Here is a 25,826-nt window from a genome sequence, read left to right on the forward strand (position 1 = left end):
CGCACAGATTTTCCAAACGCAATTTTTGCGAAAAAATACATTTTTTTTTAATTTATTGCACAAATACACTATATAATTACAATTTTTTTGGTAAAATTTAAAAGATGATCTTATGCCGAGTTCATAGACACCTAACATGACATGCTTTAAAAATTGCGCATGCCTGCGCAGCGGCAAAAACATAGGTACATTTTAAAAAAACCTTTAAAAGTCTCTACAGGTTACCACTTTAGACTTACAGAGGAGGTCTACTGCAAGAATTACTGCACTCGATCTGGCGATCGCGGCGATACCTCACATGCATGCTGCAATTGCGGTTTACATATGACACTAGACCAACGCTTTTGTGCGCCATTGCATGCAAGCACAGTGGGAAAGGGGGGGGGCTCAATTTTTTTTTTTCTTTTTTTTTTGCTTTTTTATGTTATTTTGACACCTTTCCTTTAATTTTTTTTTTTTAAAATCATTTTTATTGTTATCACAGTGAATTTAAATATCCCCTATGATAGCAATCTGAAGTGACAGGTACTCTTTTTTTTTAAATTGGGGTCTTTTAGACTCTAGATCTCTCCTCTGACCTTAACGCATCTGACCACGCCAAAATTGGTGTGATAAAATACTTTACCAATTTCCCAATGGCCCTGTTTATTTCTGGCGAAACAGAAGTCATGAATTGCTCATAGCCTCCAGCATCTTAGGCCATATAGATGATTGGAGCCATTCTCATCTCCAATTAGCTCTATGGTTAGATAATTGAACCACCGGCTGCACTCTCGGGTTAACCGGTGGGACAGGAGAGCCCGAGAAAAACCACGGAAGGCTGCGGAAGGCGGCGGTGGGGGGGGAGGCCCCTCCCACTGCATGTAAAAGCAGTCTAGCGGCCAATTACCTGCTAGGATTGCTTTTACCTGTAAGCCGACCGCTGGCTGTAAAAAACAATACCAAGATGATGCCTAAATCTGCAGGCATCATCCTGGTATAACCACTCAAAGTCCAGCAACGTACCAGTACATTGCTGGTCCTTGTTTGGCATATAGGTTTTTTTTTTTTTTCATGCAGCCTGTGGGCTGAACGGAAAAAAAGAGAACCTATCAGAAAGCAGCACAGGAATAATGCGTAGTATTACTCATCATTAACCGCCCAAACAACCACCCACTGAATTTAATGATGGGTATACACGACACTATCCACGTATACCAAAATAGGATTTTAACTGCAGTGCTGAAATCAGAAAATCACCACAGCTGCTATCAGCAAAGGTATCCATATATGCTGAGCGCAAACACTGTTTGTGTCAGAATATATAAAATCAATGTCATGGTAGCCGACGAGTACCTGCAAGAGAAACAGGTCACAAAAGAATGAAAAAACAAACAAAGGACATTAAAAAAGTACAGTAGGAAGAGTAGAAGAACATATAAAATGACTGACACCACAACAGTTTTTGGATCCTTTTATTTTTCTTTCTAACTGTTTCTTGATGTCTTGATTTGGGACTGCGATCTTCCAGCTTGGGTCTCTCAAAATGTCGATGGACATCCAACATCCTTCGAGACCCTGTGTTTGTGTGCCCTACACTGTGTCGTGCTGTACCCTACACTAATACTCCACTAGTGTATGGTAGCGCTCAAAACATTCCCCGATGCAGAGACCAGGTTGGTCAGGACATTTGGGACAATAATAGCGGGTGTCACGCCTAAATCCGCGCCTGCTACAGACACGACATCTTTTTTGGGGGTATCTTTTGGTAGGGGTACTCGGGAGGACATAAGAAAAATGCCTCTCATGCAGCTGGCTCACTGCATCTGGAAGGGGAAGTTGGGCAGGCATGCCTCCTGGGTACAGGTAGGCAAGGATGATCTCTTCCTGGAATTCCTGGAAAGATCCAGTTCGTCCTGACGCCCTGTATAGGACAAAGGCGTTCAGCATAGCCAATTGGAATAAATAAACAGACACTTTTTTGTACCAGCGTCTGGCTTTACGGGCAACTAAATACGGCGCCAAAAGCTGGTCGTTAAGGTCCACCCCTCCCATGTTAAGGTTATATTCGTGGACACAGAGGGGTTTCTCCACAACGCCAGTTGCCGTAGTGATTTGGATCGTCGTGTCTGCGTGAAGGGAGGACAGAACATAAACATCCCGTGTATCCTTCCACTTCACCGCCAGCAATTTGTCCGTTTTCAAGCAGGCTCTCGCCCCCTGACTAAGACGGGAATTTACAAGCCGTTGGGGGAAGCCCCGGCGATTAGGTCGCACGGTGCCACATGCGCCAATTTGTAAATCGAGAAGGTGACTAAATAGTGGCACGCTTGTATAAAAGTTGTCCACGTACAAATGGTACTCCTTTCCGGATAAGGGTGACACCAAGTCCCAAACAATCTTACCGTTGCTCCCTATGTAGTCTGGGCAGTTCGGGGGCTCCACACAGCTATCTTTTCCCTCATAGACCCGGAAACGAACTGTATAGCCTGTGGCCCTGTCACACAATTTATACAGTTTGACCCCGTACTTGGCATGCTTGCTGGGGAGGTACTGTTTCATAGCAAGGCGGCCAGTAAATTTAATCAGGGACTCGTCAACGCAGACAACTTGTTCGGGGGTAAACAAGGCTGCAAACCGCTGTTTGAAGTGGTCTATGAGGGGCCGAATTTTGTGGAGCCGATCGTATTCAGTGTCTCCCCGAGGACGACAGATTTCATTGTCGCTGAAATGCATAAATCGCAGAATTTGCTTGTATCTCCCCCCTGGACATGGAGGCAGAGTACATGCGCATATGGTGAACTGGGCTAGTGGACCAATATAGCCGCAGTTCACTCTGTTTAGTTATGCCCATGTGGAGGGAAAGGCCCAGAAAGACTTTAAATTCGGAAACCGTTATAGGTTTCCAGCCGAATTGTCTGGCAAGGGGCGAATTTGGGTTGGCGGCGATGAACTGTTGTGCATATAAATTTGATTGATCCACAATAGATCTGTAAAGATCTTCCGTGAAGAACAGCTCATAAAAGTTCAGGGGCGTAAAACCAGCTGTCTCCACGTGGATTCCAGGTTGGGCGGTGAATGGGGGAAGTACTGGCGCTGTAGAATCAGTGGGTTGCCAATTGGGATATGCCAGCGCATCAGGGAGGGCACTATGGGCTCTACGGGCCTGTCTACGAATATGCGGTGGCTGCGGGCCACTACTTGTGCTAGCCACAGCACCAGCTTCAACTGCACTTAGGGGACTCGCCACGTCACCAGGTGTTACTGCAGTGCTGGTTGTACTAGGTCCAGGGTGTACTAGGCCGCTGGCGCTTGCCAGGTCGCCAGAAAAATGAGCGGCACTAGAACCCAACTCTGCTCCATACGAGCACCCTGCGATTCCTGCATCTCAACAACTCCAGAATGGGGTCGGGTACGCCTGGGTCTAACAGGGACCCATCTGTCGTCGGAGCTATCTGTCAGGGAGCCGCTGCTGTCATCTGGTTCGTATACTGACATTAATTCGGTCATTGTAGATTCCCCATCGCTATCAGGTGACACGGCCAGCATATAACTATAAGCCTCTTCACCACTGTACAAACGTTTAGACATTTTGGTAACTAAATTTACCTGTACAGTGGTGTTGACTCACAGGTAATAAAAGCACCTGGCTGTCAAGGACTATTTCAAGCGCTACCAAAAAAACTGCTAATGCTAGCAGGGATCAGGCCTGACTCTGCTAACACAGCGGTTTTGTGTGTTGTTTTTTTTTGTAAGTGACAGTAATCTATTGATTACTACACTTACCTGGGTGAAAGGGTTAAACGCAGGTGCTGGCCGGAATCAGTGCTGATCGTGCAAACACCGCGTTTTGGGAACCCTAAACTATGGGGGCGCTAGTATAGCTCTGATCAGATCAGATATTGATCTGTTCAAACACTATACTAGAAATGGAAGTGTATGTGCGTGCGTGTGTGTGTGGTAATCAAGGGGTTATTTCTAATTATGGGCCGGGGATCTGGGGGGGGGGGTGGCGGGGACCCTAAACCTCTTTTGGGAAAGAAACTAGCTCGCTAGCGCAACCTCAAGTCAACAATCACACTAATACAAAATACAGTAAAAACAGTATATTATGTGTGTATTAGTGTGCTATGTGACAGGGGGGAAGGGGTTAACGGGATGTGATCAGGGGGGGATCAGGGGGTTAAATCTTTATTGGAAGGGGCTGGCGGGTATCCTAAGGATAAAAGGAATGGAGGCAAGCGCTAAACCTGGTCACAAGTCACACTTATACGGGTATATAGAAAATGCTATATACTGTATACAGTGTGTTGTGGCAGGGGGTGTAGGGGTGATCAGGGGGGGGTCAGGGGGTTAAATCTTTATTGGGCGGGTGGCGGGGACCCTAAACCTTCTTGGGACAGAAACGTAGTCGCCTGCGCTAATTCTGATCACAATCACACTAATCCAAAAATACAAAAACACTGTATATTACGTTTGTATTAGTGCTGATGTGACAGAGGGTGTAGGTGTTAACTATCGGTGATCAGGGGGGGGGGGGGTCAGGGGGGATCAGGGGCTTAAATCTTTATTAGGGGGGGTGGCGGGTAATTCAAGTGGAAAAGGGGGGGTCGCAAGCGCTACACCTGTTCACAAATCACACTTATACAGGTATATAGGTAAATGCTATATGCTGTATATAGTGTGTGTTGTGTCAGGGGCTGTAGGGGTTGATCAGGGGGGCAATCGGGGGGTAAATGTGCCTATCTAGCTGTGTGTGACTGTGTTTGGTGCAGTACTTACAGTTAGAAGTGCTCTCTTCTCCAGATGAATCCAAAAAGGATCATGGGAGAAGAGGGCACGTATTTTCTGAGTCTGTGTCTACATTTCACAGACTCAGAACAAGATCTGATTGGGCAGGACTGATCTACAGGTCCAGGCCAAAAATCATTGGCCTGGACCTGATGACTGATCGGTTCTGAACCCAATCGAGCCATCGGTGTCGGCGGGCACGCGCGGGAGCGCGCACAGGACCGGCGGCAAGTAGCGACGTAGACCTACGTCACTCTGCCTGGCCGGGGCTGACTGCCGCAGTAAATATACTGTGAGCAGTCGGCAAGTGGTTAAAGCTTATTGCACCCTGAAAAACCACCAGGATCACTTATATACAATAACATACCTTTAAAAAAAAAAAAAAAAGTCTCACTGTATTTATCTTTTTTTTGGTGACCAATTTCTTAAAATGTTGCCACTTCAATGCTACCCAGCTACTGTAAAGTGTTACTAAACCCACCACAGTAAAATCAGTCTGTGAATGCAGTAAAGCATTCTTGTTATACTCACTGTTGACCTTAAGGGGTTAACCCTTTGCATTGTGTAAAAAGGCTGTTTGGTCCTGTCTTCTCTGATTCTCCCCTTCATCCACAGTCCCTAATCCATCTGCTGATAGTACAGAGCATTGGGGGCACTCTGCACATGCTCATTTTGGTGTGCATTCGTAGGGAGATTTTTTTTTTTTCTTGGGAGGGTGCATGTGATCAGCACAGGGCCAATCAGCTCTGTAAAAAAAGAGGGTCAGGGGTCCTGCAACCTCATAGGACAATCAGGGGAGAATGAAAACTCCTACAAGCTTTAACTAGTGCTCAGATGGACACTGATAGAAGTCACAAGACTGCTATGCACTGCTGATGAGAAAAGCTTTTTAGCAGTTTATATTTACTAAAATAATTGTATTTCCGTGTTCTATGTACTGTGGGAGACCAGATATAGTAAATGCAGGGTCCTGGGTTTAGTAACACTTTAACCACTTAAGCTCTGGAAGATTTTACCCCCATTCCGACCGGGGTTTTTTTTGTGATTCGGCACTGCATGAATTTAACGGACAATAGCGCGGTCGTGCGACGCTGTACCTAAACGAATTTGACGTCCTTTTTTTCCCACAAACAGAACTTTCTTTTGGAGGTATTTGATCACCTGTGCGATTTTTACTTTTTGCGCTATAAACAAAAAAAAAAGCGACAATTTTGCAAAAATAACAATATTTTTCACATTTTTTTATATGAAATTCCCCCCCAAAAAAATTTAAAAACCAAAATTTTTTAACATTTTAGGCCAATTTGTTTTATGCTACATATGTTTGGTAAAAAAAAATCGCAAAAAGCGTATTTTGATTGGTTTGCGCAAAAGTTATTGGGTTTACTAACTAAGGGAAAGATTTTTGTCATTTTTGGTGTTTTTTTTTTAACGCGTAATGGCGGCGATCTTCGATTTTTTTTGCGGTACTGCGACATTGCGGCGGACAGATCGGACCCTTGACTGACATTTTTGACACTTTTGGGGTTACCAGTGACATTACTACAGTAATCAGTGCTATATATATGCACTGTTACTGCAAAATGACACTGGCAGGGAAGGGGTTAACTTTATTGGGGAAGGAGGGGTTAAGTGTGTCCCTAGGGGCGTGCTTCTAACTGTGATTGGACATGGCTACTGGTGTAGGAACAGTGATCAACGAACCTACATAGTAGAACCGTATGATCACTATTCCTACACAGGGGAGAATGACAGGCGGCTTGTTTACATTAGCCGTCTGCCTTTCTCCCTCTCCGCCGACGATCGCCGTGTGACCGGGTCCGCCGGTCACACGCACGGACTTCCTAGGGAACGAGCCGGGGTGGACGCGCGCCTCCGCGGGCGCACGCTCGCCGCTATTGGCTCACAAGCAACTGACAGGCAAGTGACGTACCCATACGTCACTTTGCCTGGCCGGGGCTGACCGCTGCAGTATATGTACTTGCGGCGGTCGGCAACCGGTTAAAGTGATATTAAAGCATTATTTTTTAAATCAAACATGTTATACTTACCTTCTCTGTGTGCAATGGTTTTGCACAGAGCAGCCCGAATCCTCTTGTTCGGTTCTATGCCAGCGCTGCTGACTCCTCCCTCCTGCTGGCTGCCCCCACAGCAAGCAGCTTGCTGTGGGGACACCCAAACAGGCAGGCTCCTGATCCGTGGCTCTGTGTGTCAATGCACACATGGAGTCACGGCTCGTCCTTGCCCACTTCCGTCTCCTGATTGTCTCACTGGCTATGATTGAAAGCAGTGGGAGCCAATGGCTCACACTGCTGCCAAAAGCCAATCAGGACTGTGAGTCCCCGTACAGGCAATGCTTTTGTGGACATCGCTGGATCGAGAGGGGGTTCAGTTAGGTATTGGGGGGGGGGGCTTGGGGGGTGCTGCACACAGAAGGTTTTTTTACCTTCATGCCTAGAATGCATGAAGGTAAAAAACCTTGTACCTTTACAACCACTTTAAGTATTTCCCATTGCTGAGTGTGTGAAAAATACCTGCTCTAAAGCCACCAGCTCATACATCACTACAGGTCATAAGAGTTGTGGGAAGATCCATACTATACAGCAGGGGATATGGCACACTTGCAAGAACCAAGGGAGTATTGCACTGGTGTTTCAAGACACAGGCTACTAGAAAGGTAAGTATATTGTTTCTTCTTTTAGAAGGCATGCTTCGACCTTGTACTGACAGAGTCACTTTAATTTTGCCTTTTTAGTTGATTTCAATGTAATTCCACAAAATGTCAACAATTTTAAACATCTATTTTTTGGCGAAAATTTAGGTGAATTGAACACTAGAAAAACAAATTTTTCTCACGCCTAATACAGACAACAAATTATACTTCTTGTTAGGTTTATCAGATGTGGTCATTTGGGTACAATCCTCAATAACTGAGACAGTTCCATTGGTGTGCACAGCCTTTTGCGTTTGTGTGCATCCCAAATAGAGATGGACGAACATTGGCCGGAGCGGTTTGCGAACGTCAGCCGCAAATTTTCTCAAAAGTCCGCGAACTGCGAGTTCGCGACGGGCCCCATACAGCAGAGGCCAAATTTTTGCAGGAGTAAAATACACTCTTAGAAAATTATACTGTTAAATAACACCCCCCTTCAATATGTGGTATTGGGGGGCCATTGGTGTATCACACCAGTTCAAAAAATTGGCCAGTGAGTTTGGCGCTGTGTGTACCAGACTTCACTCAGCAAACGAGGCAATATTTTTGCAGGACACAAATACACTTGTAAAAGTTTACTCAGATAACACCCCACTTCAATATGTGGTATTGGGGGGGCATTGATGTATCACACCAGTTCAAAAAATTGGCCAGTGGGTTTGGCGCTGTGTGTACCAGACTTCACTCAGCAAACGAGGCAATATTGTTGCAGGACACAAATACACTTGTAAAAGTTTACTCAGATAACACCCCACTTCAATATGTGGTATTGGGGGGGCATTGGTGTATCACACCAGTTCAAAAAATTGGCCAGTGAGTTTGGCGCTGTGTGTACCAGACTTCACTCAGCAAACGAGGCAATATTGTTGCAGGACACAAATACACTTGTAAACGTTTACTCAGATAACACCCCACTTCAATATGTGTTATGGGGGGGCATTGGTGTATCACACCAGTTCAAAAAATTGGCCAGTGAGTTTGGCGCTGTGTGTACCAGACTTCACTCAGCAAACAAGGCAATATTGTTGCAGGACACAAATACACTTGTAAAAGTTTACTCAGATAACACCCCACTTCAATATGTGATATTGGGGGGCCACAGGTTTATTACACCAGTTCTACAAATAATTGGCCAGTAACTATTGTCACTGTGTGTAGCACTGTTTACACAGCAAGAGGCCAAATTTTTGCAGGACTAAAATACACTCTTAGAAAATTATACTGTTAAATAATACCCCACTTCAATATGTGGTATTGGGGGGCCACTGGTCTATCACAGCAGTTCAAAAAAATTGGCACTGTGTGTATCAGACTTAACTCAGCAAAAGAGGCAATATTGTTGCAGGACACAAACAAACATGTAAAAGTATACTCAGATAACACCCCACTTATGTGGTATGGGGGGGGGGGCAATTGGTCTATCACACCAGTTATAATACATGATAAGTGCTTTCGTCACTGTGTGTAGTATTGCTGCATAAACGCTCAGTCTCACCACCACACCTGTCACAATGCTCCACAGTGCACAATAATACTACTAATCCACTATAATATGCTTTCTACAAAGTATATTATACTGTGGATTACCCCCCTCCCCCACCACCCCACCCCTTTTTAGTGCACTGCACAGCAATACCAAAAAATTTGCAGCCCTTTAAATGACTTTTGTGGACATTAACAGAGCGATTTGTGTCACTGCTGACGATCTCTAACTGCCCCTACAGCACAGACTGGATACCTGCCCCTATACTGAGAAAAGACTGTAATAGACCTTATACCGACATTGCAGCACTTTAAATGACTTTTGTGGACATTAACAGAGCGATTTGTATGACTGCAGCCGATCTCTAACTGCCCCTAAAGCAACGACTGGATACCTCACCCTAAACTCAAAAGATACTAGTAAACCTATACCGAAATACCAGCCCTGAAAACGACTTTTGTGGATCTTCACAGCGCTATTTGTGTCTAGCAAACTTTCCCTCATGAGCACAGGAGACCTCTCCCTACACTGGCAGAAAGCGGAATGTGAAATGGCTGACAGCCCAGGTCTAATTATAGGGTAGGGGGACTGTCCATGTGCTGGAATGTTTCAATTGGCTATCCTGTTCCACCTGGCGGCTGTGTCATGGGTCAAAGTTCTCCCCAATGTAAACTAATATGGCCGCCGTGAACTACGCCATGTGTTCGCAAATTTGGCGGGCATCGACCGGGCGAACCGCAAGGCCATCTCTAATCCCAAAGCTCAAACACACATGGGTATCCATAGACATTTACAGACAGGAAAAAAGTGCCTGTTTTTTACAAAACGTCTGTAAATCTACAGACAGTTGACAACACAGGGTTGAGGGTGTACACATGGTGCCAGTGTGATGCTTTGCATTCTGTTGCTTTCTGTGGGCACAGCGCCCACTGAAAGGGACTCGTTCAAGTGATTGGTGCTGCTCTGCCATACGCTAGTGTGGGGTTCTAGTGGTTAAAGCAGGTTGTGAGGAGTTGATACCAAATGCTCTCCCAAGAGCAATCTGAACGCAGATCACTTTCAGAGACCAAAGCACATGTGAACGAGTCCCTAAAGGGATGCTGGTGCTGGGCAGTAAGGGGTTAAAACAGAAGCATCACAAACTTGTGAGTAAAAACCCCATCAATTTACCCAACTAGCAGATTGTCATCAATCAATAGTACTAAAGTTGTCCCTGAGTGTTAACTGGACATGAACAGTGAGGGGGAGGAAGACAGACGGTTGAGAGAAGGGAGGGATATGGGGTGAGTTCATTCACAGCACACTGCTCAGCTCACTTACCCCAGGCTGGTCTCTGGTGGCTCAGGCAGAGGCAATCCATAATGCAGCCACTATGTAGTTGCCAGCTGCAGTGCTTTAAATTTCCAATCCACTCATCCCCTTTCCTCAAGCACAGCACTGGGCGAGGATTTAAGTGTTGGTGGGCAGACACAAAGGGGAAATGAGTGGAAGCAGAATAATCCCTCTCTCCTCTCCCGCCCGTGCGGTGGCACAAAGGGACTGTGCTGGCTGGGTTCTGAGAGAGTGTCACACAGACACTCAACATTGACAGATGCAGCCAGCCGCCCCTATATTTAACTTGATTGATGCCCTGCCCAAGCACAACGTCCCTGGGTTGCCTGAGGAGGGGGGGGGGGCACAACTGAAATCTGGGGGGCAAAACCCAACCCAGCACCCCCCTAGATCCAGCAATGGGTGATTAGGGTGTGCCCAGGCACACACCTATTGACATCTCTGCGTACTGAAAATGTTGGGGAATGAATGTGTATGAAATTTTAATTACCCCAAAATTCTGCAAAATGTCACCATTTTGGGAAAAATGTATGTAGCACCCTACAGGTAAGTGCTAGCTAAATGTATAGTGGGCCTTGTCTGCCTAACATCAGGGCTGTGATTTTTTTGGCTAGGGTGTCAGGGCTTCCAGATGTGCCTGCTGAGGGGAGAAGTATCCCCATTGGCTCCTGTGAGAGACTTCTCACAGGGCAGTGTGGGAAGCCCAATCAGGGGGCACATCCCAGCTTGCAACTACCCCAGAAGGCAGATTATGCTGCAAAGGATTCTGGGAGTGGGTATAAGTTTGGGGGGAAGTGTGTGGCACGGCATCTTTGGCGGGAGCAGAGTCCCAGAAAGGAGAGTGTGGCTGCCTCTCCTCCTGTCTGAGGAAAGCGGATGTCTGGGGGTGTCGCCTGAGTATCCAGAGAATGCTGAGTTGAGCTGAGGGGATCCGGTGTGCCGAGAGCCTGCGGAGAGAGAGAGGGGTCCAGTCCCAGGAAAGCCTACACAGGTCGTGAGTACTGCGTATTGCCCCTGGGGGTCTGCCTGAAGTTAGAGGGGACTACTCTGGGAGAGGTTCTGGGATCCAGGGTCAGCTAGCTGTAAAGAGGGTACCTAGTTTGAGGACCCTAAAGCTACAGATGGGGTACATAGTCAGTGGACCCTGAAGAGTTCAAGGTTAAAGGGGTCACCTGCAGTAGGGCCCTGAATTGTACAGAGTGTGTCAGTTAAAGTACAGCCATACAGAATTCTTCAACATACTACTTCAAGCCAAGCAAGGCGGGGGGGAAAGTATTCATTGACTTTTGCAGTATAACAGTGTCAGAAGTTCTACAGTTCTCAGTCCTGGATCCTCTGGACTACAAGTCAAGGGTTCAGCACTTTCATTGTTCTATTGAGTGTTCTCAGTGTTAGTGAGTATTGGCTGGCGCCGGCTGGCGTCGAGGAAGCGCCAACGGGCATTTTCCAGAAGCAAAGTCCCAAATGTAATTTGTTGGAGCCTAAAGGAGTATCCCTCTCATTCCCTTCTCCCATCATCTTAAATTCCAATAAAAACCACAAACAAAGATGCTGGAGTCGTCACTGCTTCAGTTATCACACCCAGGGTCGCAGCTCACATGGGCTGGAGGGAATACCAGTAGTGATGTCGCGAACCTAAAGTTCGCCGTTCGCGAACGGCGAACGCGAACATCGGCAAATGTTCGCGAACCGGCGAACCGCCATAGACTTTAATAGGCAGGCGAATTTTAAAACCCACAGGGACTCTTTCTGGCCACAATAGTAATGGAAAAGATGTTTCAAGGGGACAAACACCTGGACTGTGGCATGCCGGAGAGGGATCACACAAAAAAAGTTCTTAAAAATTGTAATTTTTTGATAGAGAGCCAATTATTGGAAAAATTAAAAAAAAAATAAAAATAAAATATTTCTTTGGATTTAGCATCTGGGGGGTCTAAAAAGTGTACCTGTGAAGTTTCAGCTCTGTAGCATGTCCAGAACCAGAAAAAAAATAGAATTAGGGTTAGGGTTAGGGTTAGGGTTAGGGTTAGGGTTAGGGCTAGGGTTAGAGTTAGGGTTAGGGTTATTTTTATGGCTAGGCTTAGAGGGTTAGGGTTAAGGTTAGAGGGTTAGGGTTAGGTTTAGTGTTAGGGGCTAGGGTTAGGGTTACGGTGAGATACTTAGGGTTAGAGTTAGTAGCCCTACCACTACCCCTCTAACTCTAACCCTCTAACCCTAAGCACTAAAAATAACCCTAACCTTAGCCCTGACCCTAACCCTAGCCCTAACCCTAACCCTAACCCTAGCCCTAACCCTAATTCTATTTTTTTTCTGGTTCTGGACATGCTACAGAGCTGAAACTTCACAGGTACACTTTTTAGACCCCCCCCCCCCCCCAGACAATAAATCCAAAGAAATTTTTTTTTTAAGTTTTTTTTTTTTTTTTAAGTTTTCCAATAATTGTCTCTCTATCAAAAATGACAATTTTTAAGAACTTTTTTTTGTGTGATTTAGTGTATAGGGGATCTAAAAAGTGTACCTGTGAAGTTTCAGCTCTGTAGCATGTCCAGAACCAGAAAAAAAGATAATTTTTCAGTAGAGCAGGGATGGTGGGAACCCCTTTTACACCTATATGATCTTTTTTTCCTGGTTCTGGACATGCTGCAGAGCTGAAACTTCACAGGTACACTTTTTAGACCCCCCCCCCCCCCCAAACAATAAATCCAAAGAAATGTTTTTTTTGTTAAGTTTTTTTTTTTTCCAATAATTGGCTCTCTATCAAAAATGACAATTTTTAACCACTTAAGCCCCGGAGGATTTGGCTGCTAAACGACCAGGGGTTATTTTGCGATTCGGCACTGCATGACTTTAACGGACAATTGCGCGGTCGTGCAACGCTGTACCTAAACGAATTTGGCGTCCTTTTTTTCCCACAAATAGAGCTTTCTTTTGGCGGTATTTGATCACCTGTGCGATTTTTTGATCACGCGCTATAAACAAAAAAAGATGTTTATGATACCTATGTTTGGTAAAAAAAATCGCAAAAAGCGTATTTTGATTGGTTTGCGCAAAAGTTATTGCGTTTACTAACTAAGGGAAAGATTTTTGTCATTTTTGTTGTTTTTTTTTTAACGCGTAATGGCGGCGATCTGCGATTTTTTTTGCGGTACTGCGACATTGCGGCGGACAGATCGGACCCTTGACTGACATTTTCAACACTTTTGGGGTTACCAGTGACATTTCTACAGTAATCAGTGCTATATATATGCACTGTTACTGTAAAAATACACTGGTAGTGAAGGGGTTAACTTTATTTGAGAGGGAGGGGCTGTGTGTGTCCCTAGGGGCGTGATTCTAACTGTGATCGGCTGTGGCTTCAGCTGTATGCAGAGTGATCAACGGATCTACATAGTAGATCCATATGATCAGCTCTCATACAGAGGGGAGAATGACAGGCAGCTTGACTTTCTCCCTCTCCCCCGCCGATCGCAGAGTGGCCGGCGGACATCGGGTCCGCCGGTCACACGCGCGGGGGGGTCCGTGACCACGCGGGAGCGAGAGCGCGCCTCCGGCGGCGCGCGCTCGCTCCCTAGACCCTCACAAGCTAGTGACGTAGCCCTACGTCAATTTGCCTGTGAGGGGCTGACCACCGACGTAGATCGGCGTGCGGCGGTCGGCAAGTGGTTAAGAACTTTTTTTGTGTGATTTAGTGTATAGGGGGTCTAAAAAGTGCACCTGTGACATTTCAGCTCTGTAGCATGTCCAGAACCAGAAAAAAAAGATAATTTTTCAGTAGAGCAGGGATGGTGGGAACCCCTTTTACACCTATATGAATTTTTTTTTCTGGTTCTGGACATGCTACATATATATATATATATATATATATATATATATATATTAAAAAAATACTCAAATACCAGCCCTCAAAGGGGCTTTTGGGGACAATATATATATATATATATATATATATATATATATATATATATATATATATCACAGAACCCAAAAAATTACACAAATACCAGCCCTCAAAAGGGCTTTTGGGGACAATAGATATATATATATATATATCTCACAGAACTAAAAAAATTACACAAATACCAGCCCTCAAAAGGGCTTTTGGGGACAATATATATATATATATATATATAAATATATATATACAAAAAAAACCTCAAATACCAGCCCTAGGAAGGGCTTTTTGGGGTGCTGTCCTTACAGCAGGAGTGTACCAAGAACACTGGCTAACAAGACCGGGAACTGTCCCTAGCTATAACAACAGCAGCAGCACCAGCACTTTCCCTGCTCTCAGTAACACAGAAATGATCTAAAATGGATGCTGCCCTTGCTTATTTATAGGAGGTGGGAGGGAGGTATGCTGATTGGCCTGGAATGTGTCTGCTGACTGTGATGTTCAGGGTCAAAGTTTGCCTCAATGATGATGTATAGGAGGCGGACCGAACATCGCATATGTTCGCCCGCAGCGGCGAACGCGAACATGCGAAGTTCGCCGGGAACTGTTCGCCGGCGAACAGTTCTATACATCTCTAAATACCAGTACTAATGGCAGACCCACATCAGGCCACAGGCCTGGAAACCTTGCTACATGTATTAGAAACTATAGGGCAAAAGTAAGGTAGTTTATGGTGGTTTTAAAGGGTGCAATGGCCTTTAAATGTCTCCTGAAGGTTATGGAAGTCCTCATTAGGTTCATTGTTATACTTTATTTTCATAGAAAGAGAAAAAAGAGTAATATTAAAGAATAAAAAAAAATACAGCGACAGTCCTGATCAAATATACAAAAAGACAAGAACACATTAATACAAAGTATGCTGCATTAAGTAAGTAAACTAAATTACCCGAAATGCGCCCAAAGACAAAAAACACATTCTCTAAATGAAGAAAAAAGGAAGGTCTTTTTTTTCAAGCAAGGTTTGCCTAAGGTGCTCAATGATCAAACTTGTGAGTTTCCAAATTGTAAAACTAAATTTTATTTAAAAACTGCAAAAATCGTTTTAGCAGAAGCTGCCTTATTAATAGGATGACAATTTTCAAACCTGCTATATAGTTTACAACAGAGTTTAATCACATCCTGCGTGCATTCTGTAGATCATCATTCCTCAGCAGGATGCCCAATGCTAAGAAAAATATCATACCATTGTAGTACTTTGAACCTGCAGCACTGGTCTCACACTTACAATTGAGAATAATACTGGTTGGTACTTGGTTCGAAAGCATATTATCACTGAAAGCCAATCATAGTTGTCACATGGGTTTGTTTACAAACAAACCTGTCAACTAAGTTGTCACTGTGTCTTCATGTATCAGCCTATAAAAAAAAATATCCAAGGAATGTAAAGTATTTATTAAAATGCTTCACCAAACAAAAGCCTTATATATTCCTACAAAAGGCAAAAAAAATAAAAATAATGTTTCAGTATAACGGGGGAAGGTTTTAAACCACTTTCAGGCTATTTTATGATCCATGACTTCATGCTTCAGTTACAACTGCTCTCCTCTTTTCTTTTCTTGCTGTTAAAGGCTGTCAGTGGAGCAGGAAATTAAGTGAAATTTACCCAAAGGGGTCAGAGGGGTATTTACTTTTTCCAAGTCTATCAAAATATAAAAAAAAAGCCTTAAAGAAGACCCACACACACTGACTAAAGGTGGAACAGATTGGTCAAGCAGAGGTGGTTTCCCCGAAATAGCATCACTTTATAAACCAACAAAATTACTTTGTATTTCTGGATACTTGATCATCAATAAAATGCCCCAGCGTAATGTTGAAGATGTTGTCTCTGTCCCAGCTGCAAAGAGATCCAGAACGGAGTACACCAGATTTTCATCATCAAAGTACGTTTCAGTATTGGCTGACTCCTAAAAACACAAACATCAAATGCTTAAGACTCTAATAATTTATTTGTCCTCATCTCACTTATTATATGCTGTATGGAGGAGCCTTGGGTCATAAAAAAAAAGGCAAAGGGATATATTTATAAAGGATTCACCAGCATATTAACAATACATTTACTTAGTAATGTTCTCTTAAAGTGATTCTAAAGGCTCAAGGTTTTTTTTACCATCTTGATCCAACGATGTGCATGAGAGCCTTGGCTCTCTGGGGACTCTCCCTTCTTATTGCCTGTCAATCACAGCATGTGAGCCAATGAGAAGATAGAGGGGGGGGGGGGCAAGCCATGGCTCTGTGTGTGAATGAACTTAATAGAGTAGCCATGCAGAATTTCTGGAGGTGCCTGGAAAAGAGGAATGTTTGTGGCTGTGCTGATATCACAGATTGTCAGGAAAGACATTTTTGCATGCACGCAGGTGCATTGGCCTAAGAACCACTACCTGTAGCCATGGGACAGGTGAACATTCGAACACGCATGAACGAGTGCACATTGGCGCCAGGCAGACTATTTTACCTGCACTAGTCTTCTGCAGTGCTGGGACAAGGTTATCCAGTGCCCAGGGCAAGGATGCAAAACTGCGCCCCCCTACTCTTAGGGTTATGGTCAAGACACCACCCATAACTACAATAAACCATTGCGCCCAGAGAAACCGCCCCTCCTGCCCACCCCTTGTCCCGGCCCTGGTCCTCTGTGTCAGTGTCGTTTGGTCTATTATTCTCCAGAGCATCTGTACATCTGTTCCTGTGTTGATCCTGTGTTGCCGACCTCATCTATACCTGACTCTGCCTTAACCCCACCTGTACTGACCTTGCCTGTGAACTATTCTCCTATATTCTCCTTTGTATGAACTGCCTTGCTGTTACCGACCCTGGCCTGGTTCCTGATCACTGTGCTGCCTGCTGTCTGTACCTTGATCTGCCCGAACGTTGCTGACCTAGACTGTCTGACCTTGCCTTGACTCTCATACATGCATCTGCATCAGCTAACCTATACCTGCCTCCAGCTCTGGTCCTGCCACCGATGTGCATCCAGCCAGTCATCTCTGTGCACCTTAACACACATCAGCACCTGCCTGCCATTCCTTGTTACCTTACCTTGTGACTTTCCAATCCAAGTGCCTGCATCATCCTGTTTTTAGCCCTGATAAAGGGGGAGTGCTGAGCCCCTGAAACATGTTGGCTGTTCCAAAATAAAAATCTTTTAAAATTTTATATAAGTTGGTGTGGCACTCCCATCCTTTCAAAACTTTAACGAACCCCTCTGGGGGTCCAGCAAGACCCCACAGTTGCCGGTGAGCAGCCCCTAGGACCACAAACCACCTCTTCCATCAAAATACATGTGCATGTTCAGGTTCAGCGCTCCTACATCACAAAGATTGTTGCCTTACCAGGGCTCCTAGGCCAGAGTTGTAAGAAAGGCCTACCTCTGTGTTTTGGACTCCATCATACTGAAGGATCAATTTATAACTGGTCTGAAGGCAGGCCCAGTTCCAGAGAACCCTGCAGGAGAAAGGTAAAGAGCACCCACCACTTCCTTCCACAATGTGATGGTGGATGTGGCTGCCTGAGAACAAGAAGAGGCAGTCACAACAGCACTTAATCACAAAACTCACATAGTGTACTACCTTAATAACTCTTTATTTTAAACCCAGTTTAAAAATTGCACTTACAAAAGGTTAAACAAATAACACGTTTAGCATGAATCATCACCACCTCTAGAGGTGCAACTCCAATAAACATCACTAAACTCTACTCCTCCCCTATGGCTGTAATCGCTGTGGACATATATCCAAAAACTGTGGGCGGATTGGATCCAGGAACCCTTCAAGGCCCTCACTAAATTACTGACTCCTGGAGCAGAACGACCACTCCCCCGGGACAGACGACCCAGAGTCCCAACCCATCTGAAGGTATGATCGCTCTGAGCCCAGTGGTGTTCACCCTAGTCAACGAACAAGAGGTCCCATATATAATTGACACCAGGTCAGAGGTCATTGTCATGGAATATGATTTCTTTGTGCAAATGTTTGGAGCTCTGGAACAGCTGAACTCCTGTTGGCTGTCCCTCTGAGCGGCCAATAATCTGCCTATCCTTGTTGAATGCATCACTTGGGAAATTCAAATCCAGGACCATTGTTTAGAGCAGGTCGGAGTGACCCTGGTCCAGTTAACTCCACAGCGCATGTGGTGCTGGGCATAAACGTCTTGAAGGACCTGAACTTGCCCCTCCTGCTAGCCAAATATGAGCATTTTGGCCTGTGGCCTGCTGGAAGTATGGCTTAGAGTACTTCAGGGTTTCAAAGCACAACGCAGAACTAGTGGGGGTGGTCCATACCCCCTAAAGCAAAAGTTAATCTTAGCATCCCTACAAGAGATTGTCTGGTCTTTACCAGTAGGTGCCCACAGGAATCTGCAGGGAGCCACCATTATGGAAGAACCCCGCAAGGACAACATGATGCCAGGAGAATTGTTGGTGGGCCACACCCTATCTAAGGTTCACCACCAAAGAGTGTCAGTACAGCTCGTCAACCTGGGAACAACACCAATCTCGCTGCCCAGACACAGTGCGTTGGCTGGCATATAGGCTGTAGCTCTCCATAGTCACTGCATCCCCAAGGCCCAGCCAGGGGTTGAGACAGTATTTGCCACCTTGCAAGCAGCAATGACTTCTTGACACGAGACTCCATACAAGTCTCTTTTAGTTTAGCTGGACATTACCTTTAAAGACTCTTCCTTACCTCAACAGAGACTGCTTGCCTGGCTATGATATTTAAAGCATAACTAAAGGCAAACCTTTTTTTTTTTTTTTTCGTTTTGGATAGGGTGGAGAGGGCCTAGGACACCTGGTAGGTTCCTATCGCTGCATGTGCCCCTGTTAGAGAGATTCAGCCTTTCTATTTGTCCTGTTTATATGTCCTGTTTATCACTTTTACTAAGAGTTAAAGAAAAAAAAAAAATCCAAATTTTGCATTGTCCCCCAGACTAGTAACAGGGGGGAAATCTTCTCATGGAGACAATAGTTCTGGTCACAAACAGAGATTTCCTAATTTTAGAGGGAATTACTCTCACTTCCCATTTTGGCACATTATGGGACAGGAACTAAAGGAAAACCCCCCCAATGGGACACAAATGTAAAAAAAATTCACAGGTGTTAAAACCCAGGTGCTATAATCACTTAAAAAACATGTTGCCTTTAGTTTTACTTTAAACATTAGGCTTATAAGCATACATGATAATATTTGGAGAGTGAAAATATGAATCTGCATTGTTAGAGAGAATCTGCTACATCATAGATTATACTTTCAGAGGGAAACTGTAATGAAAAAAACATGCAACAGTTAAAGGGACTGCCCTAATAGAGAGGTTTTGTTAGAGAAAGAGGCTTCCTATGGAGCTACCTCCATAGGAGCCGCTGGTATTTTTCCCAGGTTTTTCCAAACATCAGCCCCAAAGCTAGTCACACAGTATTTCCTGCAGCCAGGTGCACACACACACTTCCACTCGTTTGTTAAATGACCAGTCTAGGTGATGTTATTTTTAGTTGTTTTTTTATTTTTTTGAGAACTTGAATAGGGTTAGGGTAGAGGTGGGATACTCCAGAAACAACAACTATGTACACTGGGGACTTGATTTCTTTCTTGGGCAAGCTTTAAATTAAGTCCAAGCTTGTAGCAAATTATAGTCTTCAGCTTCAGAAACAGTTTAAGCCCAAGAGCAATGTAAATTTAGTAGAAGTTAGAACTGGACAGGCTCTCCGGGACCACAAGCCAGTGTGTCCCCTTTAATAGACCCAGAGCTGACTAAATGCACCAGAGGGGTAGCTAGAGCAACAACATCCCCAAGATCCCACACAGTCTGTACTCACAAGGTCAAAGGACAGAATGGGGCCTCCTTCTAATCTTCCTTCAAGCAGATTCCCTGAGTTCACAGGCGGATCAATGGTAAGACAACTCCCCTCAGTCCACTCCTTCTAGCACCAGGGTCTCAGCATTCCATCTTCTTCAGCTCAGCGTGACCTTCCCAGACAGAAGTCATCAACTCTGGGACAAGACCCAGAGCTCAGTGTGCCCCAAGAATATATGCAAACACTCAGCCCACCTTCAAAGCCTTCCTCTCTGGGATGGGGTGATTATATTCATACTGCTATCTGCATAGCTCCACACCTATGATCCAGAAGGTTCTACTAACTTCTGGAAAACAGAGTAAGCCAAAGGCAGCATAGCAGAAGCAGAAAACACTGATCAGGCCTAACTAACAGATTGTGGCTGCATTGACAACAATGAGCCAATATGCTTTAACCTGTCAGAATTATCCACACTGCCTAAAGTGTGGCAATGAGATTTACTTATCAAAACTAAACTAAAACAACCTATCTAATTCTAGCAGCTACTACCTAGTAGGGTGCTACATCTGTAAGAGAGTGTGTCATAATAAAAATGGACTGTTTAAGCCTCATATACATGGCAAAAAAGTTCCAGCTGTGGCAAGAATCCAGGATTCCTGTAGCTGGATGTACAGGTGGATGCAGACAGTTGGAGCTGCTGAGTCTGTACAAAGTATTGACAGGCTGACCGTGGCCTCAACAGTCCTCAACAGCTAGATTTAATTGAACAGCCAGAACTTACCTGTGGTTAGGAGCAGATGATTGCCCGTTAATGCAATCTTGCAAATGTTGGACTGACCTGTCAGAGATGTATCGATATGCAGGGGCTGACTGGCGAATTCAGCCCAGGGGGCAAGTAAACACCAGAGGCCCATGGTGCAGCGACTTGGCCCCCCTCCCATTCTCCCTCTTCCCAGGCTCCTCCTGACCCCCATTCCAGGCTGAAGCTCTGCTCCAGGTATTCTCCACTCCACCGGCTGAATCTGGGTTCCTGACCAGGCCAGCAGAGGGCAGTTGGGGGGAGCTTAGACAGCTCAGTTGGGGCTGACCCGGGGAGGAGAGTCTACAGTAGGGCATGGAACCGGCCCCTGCTCAGACATAGTTTACACCACCCATGCTGGGGGGAGAGGCCCGCGTTCTGTCCTTGTCTTCAACCCACACTCATTAGGTCAGTGGCAGGGACTTTTTACTTCTCTTCACCAGGAATCCTTTAGGCATGTCTTTGGCAGAAGCAGTGCAGCCTTTTCATGGAGCATCAGAGCGGCCCAGGGGGCAATTGCCCCCCTGCCCTCTGGCCCAGTCCTCCCCTGTCGATATGAAAGAGCTCGTTCATGCCATGCACAGAGATGTGCATTTTTCTGCTCCTGTCACAGCAATTGTTTTTTATGTGCCCTGTTTACGCTACAACACTGCTGTGTGTGTATTTTGTGCACTTTTTGTGCAGAAATATGCAACATGTATGCATTTTTCTGTGCAGAAAAATAACTCACATGATACCAACATTGTGGTGCTAACAGGACACATAGAAAACAATAGTTTTCTTTGCTGCCCTTTCAGAGAACTTAATGTCACATATTTCTGTGCAAAAAAAAAAAGCTCACATGACACCATTATGTGGCCTTGCAGAGTCCTACATTAGAAAAACCTTTCCCTCAGTTTTTATGCAGGTGTGTGTACAAGGCCTTAGAAACTTCACATCAGACAGACATTGCCCTGCAGAATTGGAAAATATGAAGAACAACATTTGGAATGATTCATGTGCCTTGTCATTGAGTGCCAATAAATTCTTAAAAATGGGAAGCAAACAGCAAAATCCTACAAGGTTTATTTATAAATCCTGAATATTATAAGGAAATACCTGTTCTTGTTTCAGAAGGTATGCATCTATATATCCAGAAATGGCATTTGTATCAAATGATTGTCTCTGATGTTTGATGCGCTTTAAAACAAACTCTTTGAGATCATCAAAATTCTGCATTATCTGTTTCTGTGTTCCAAAAAAAGTTGAGATTCTAGGAAAAAAGTTAAATAGCTGTGGAGAAAAAAAGGAATCCTTAGAACTTTGGTCTGTGTACATAATAATGTTGCCTCACATCTAGCACTCCATGTGGCATCCTGGCCTTTTCCTTATGACTTTCAAATACACCTTTTTTTTAAAAAGTCACCTTAAAGAACACTACAAAATAAGACAATTTATACTTGCTAGAATCTTTGTCTTCTTGCAGAGCAAAGCTATCCAAATAACTTTTATATTCACGTGTATGTCAGATATCTGTGTTTTCTGCCAAAGCTGTGGCTCTATCCATGAGCTACTATGTTACTACTGAATAACTGTTGCCTGGGTGCTTTACCAGTCAAAGCTTTATGGTAGCCACTGGTAAATTAAATTCAAATGACACCTCATGTCTAGTGTTGAGCGAACACGGACTGTATTATTCGTGTTCGTACCGAATAATTGGATTTTTTGTACCCGAACACGGACACGGACACTTTACTGTATGTTCGGGTAAAAATCCCTGTTCGGTCGTTTTATTTCCGGGTTTTGCATGCTTTGGCGCTCTTTTCATGGCGGGCTTTCAACAGCCAATCAACAATCGTTTAACTGGTGTGCCTTAAGCCATCCCAGCCATGCCTGCAAATGTCTCAGTAGCTGTGATTGGCCGTCTGAAGCATGTGACCAAGTCTTTATAAGTTCCAGGCAGCCGCAGCGTCTTCATTCTGCTGCTTAGATCAGGGACAGAGCACACATCAACGTGCTGGCTGCTGATTAGGGAAAGACAGGCAGGAAAAAAACATTTGTGTCCAGATAGAATTGAGGGACAGGTCGGAGTGTTTAGGCAGGGCGAGTTGTAGGCATTTTAGGGATAGAGTCTGCTGAATTATAGGGTCAGTGTCTTCTACAAAGTACAATCGATATTGCTGTGTGGGGGGTGGGGTGACTCTGCACTCAATCCTGATCTACGATCTCTTCTCAATCCTGTTAGGGAGAGGCTGCTGCTGCTGAATTTTAGGGAAACTGTGTTCTACAAACTACAATCGATATTGCTGTGTGGTGTGGGATAGGAGATAGGCAGGTGTCAGTGATCCACATCCATTTTTCTGTGTGTGAGCTGCAGTGAACACAATCTTTTTGGGGTGCAGTGAACAAAATCCTTTGTGGGGTGCAGTGAACACAATCTTTGTGGGGTGCAGTGAACACAATCTTTTTGGGGTGCAGTGAACAAAATCCTTTTTGGGGTGCAGTGAACACAATCTTTGTGGGGTGCAGTGAACACAATCTTTTTGGGGTGGAGTGAACAAAATCCTTTTTGGGGTGCAGTGAACAACATCCTTTTTGGGGTGCAGTGAACAAAATCCTTTTTGGGGTGCAGTGAACACAATCTTTTTGGGGTGCAGTGAACAAAATCCTTTGTGGGGTGCATACACAATCTTTGTGGGGTGCAGTGAACACAATATTTTTGGGGTGCAGTGAACAACATCCTTTTTGGGGTGCAGTGAACAAAATCCTTTTTGGGGTGCAGTGAACACAATCTTTTTGGGGTGCAGTGAACAAAATCCTTTGTGGGGTGCAGTGAACACAATCTTTGTGGGGTACAGTGAACAGAATCTTTGTGGGGTGCAGTGAACACAATCTTTGGGGGGTACAGTGAACACAATCTTTTTGGGGTGCAGTGAACAAAATCCTTTGTGGGGTGCAGTGAACACAATCTTTGTGGGGTGCAGTGAACACAATCTTTTTGGGGTGCAGTGAACAAAATCCTTTTTGGGGTGCAGTGAACAACATCCTTTTTGGGGTGCAGTGAACACAATCTTTTTGGGGTGCAGTGAACAAAATCCTTTGTGGGGTGCAGTGAACACAATCTTTGTGGGGTACAGGGAACAGAATCTTTGTGGGGTGCAGTGAACACAATCTTTGGGGGGTACAGTGAGCACAATCTTTTTGGGGTGCAGTGAACAAAATCCTTTTAGGGTGCAGTGAACACAATCTTTGTGGGGTGCAGTGAACAAAATCCTTTTTGAGGAGCAGTGAACACAATCTTTGTGGGGTGCAGTGAACACAATCTTTGTGGGGTACAGTGAACACAATCTCATACTTCTGAACATTTGAGGGTGCTGCCTGTTCCATACTCCTCCTCCTACTGCTCAACCATCCTTTTAGGGGTACAAACAATAGTAATTGGGGCCTAGTGTGGTGGTGTACGTGTGAGATACATACACTTTCTTTTTGATCATATTTTCTATTCCGCTATTCAATTAAAACCTTTGGGGATCAATTAAATTGCGTGATAGTCTGTGTCGGTACGTGTGAGATCCACCTTTCCAAGTTTTTGGGGTTCATCTCATACTTCTGAAGATTTGAGGGTGCTGCCTGTTCCATACTCCTCCTCCTACTGCTCAACCATCCTTTTAGGGGTACAAACAATAGTAATTGGGGCCTAGTGTGGTGGTGTACGTGCGAGATACATACACTTTTTTTGATCATATTTCCTATTCCGCTATTCAATAAAAACCTTTGAGGATCAATTGAATTGCGGGATAGTCTGTGTCGGTACGTGTGAGATCCACCTTTCCAAGTTTTTGAGGTTCATCTCATACTTCTGAAGATTTGAGGGTGCTGTCTGTTCCATACTCCTCCTACTCCTCATCCACCCTTTTAGGGGTAGAAACAATAGTAATTGGGGCCTAGTGTGGTTTTGTACGTGCGAGATACATACACTTTTTTGGATCATATTTCCTATTCCGCTATTCAATAAAAAACCTTTCTAGGGCAAGATCTTAAATTACAGAAATATGAGGAGACCGTCAAATAAGGGCCGTGGCCTGGGTCGTGGTGCTGCTGGTAGAGCTCCTGTTGCAAGGAGAGGACGTGGTCGATCTGTGCCAGCTACACGCACAAGTGAAACACCTTCCTCAAGTGTGAGTAGGCGACAGAACCTGCATCAGTATTTGGTAGGGCATCATACGCCCCTAGAAGTGATGAGGCCAGAACAAGTGGAGGCGATAGTAGATTGGTTTGCTGCTGACAGTGCCTCTGGTTCCTTCACATTGTCTCCCACCCAGTCTACTGCAGAAAGGTCACAGTTGGCACCTGCAGCCGATGTCCAACCGTCTTTCACCTCACCCCCTTGCAAATCAGGCAAGCAGTCTGAGCCCCAAGCCATACAGCAGTCTCTTCTTCTTTTTGATGACTCTGTCAGCAGGGTTTCCCAGGGCCATCCACCTAGCCCTGCCCCAGAAGTGGAAGAGATTGAGTGCAGCGATGCCCAACCACTTATTTCTCAAGATGAGTACATGCAAGGATCATCGCAGCACGTCTCCGATGATGACGAAACGCAGGTGCCAACTGCTGCGTCGTTCAGCATTGTGGAGACCGACAAGGAGGGCAGGGGTGAAGACTGGGTGGAAGATGATGTGGAGGACGATGAGGTCCTCGACCCCACATGGAATGAACGTCATGCAGGTGACCTGAGTAGTTTGGAGGAAGAGGCGGTGGTCGCACAGAGCCACCAGCACAGCAGAAGAGGGAGCAGGGTGCAGAAGCGGAGCGGCCGTGCCCTAGACACTACGCCCGCTACTGCCCAACGCAGCAAGGGAACGAGCGCACCAAAGTCAGCTCAAAGGAGTTCTCTAGCGTGGAAGTTCTTTAGAAAATGTGCTGATGACAGGACACGAGTGGTTTGCACCCTGTGCAATCAGAGCTTGAAGCGAGGCATAAACCTTCTCAACCTGAGCACAACCTGCATGATCAGGCATC

The 25,826-nt window shown here is 45.0% G+C and overlaps 2 protein-coding genes across 2 annotated transcripts in view; both read right to left on the reverse strand.

Moving 5' to 3' along the window:
- Positions 1-25,826, reverse strand: part of LOC309558636 (uncharacterized protein) — a 526,969-nt gene that overhangs the window by 255,705 nt on the left and 245,438 nt on the right. The window lies entirely within an intron of this gene.
- Positions 1-25,826, reverse strand: part of LOC309558803 (cytochrome P450 2K1-like) — a 112,723-nt gene that overhangs the window by 38,035 nt on the left and 48,862 nt on the right. Inside the window, exons 5-6 of the mRNA XM_082261864.1 lie at positions 21,930-22,103; positions 16,013-16,154 (exon numbers count right to left, since the gene is read on the reverse strand). Coding sequence (XP_082117990.1) covers positions 16,013-16,154; positions 21,930-22,103 — 316 coding nt within the window. The remainder of the gene's footprint in view (positions 1-16,012; positions 16,155-21,929; positions 22,104-25,826) is intronic.

Source organism: Pelophylax lessonae (assembly GCF_965119305.1).
Source record: "Pelophylax lessonae genome assembly, chromosome: 6".
NCBI lineage: Eukaryota > Metazoa > Chordata > Amphibia > Anura > Ranidae > Pelophylax > Pelophylax lessonae.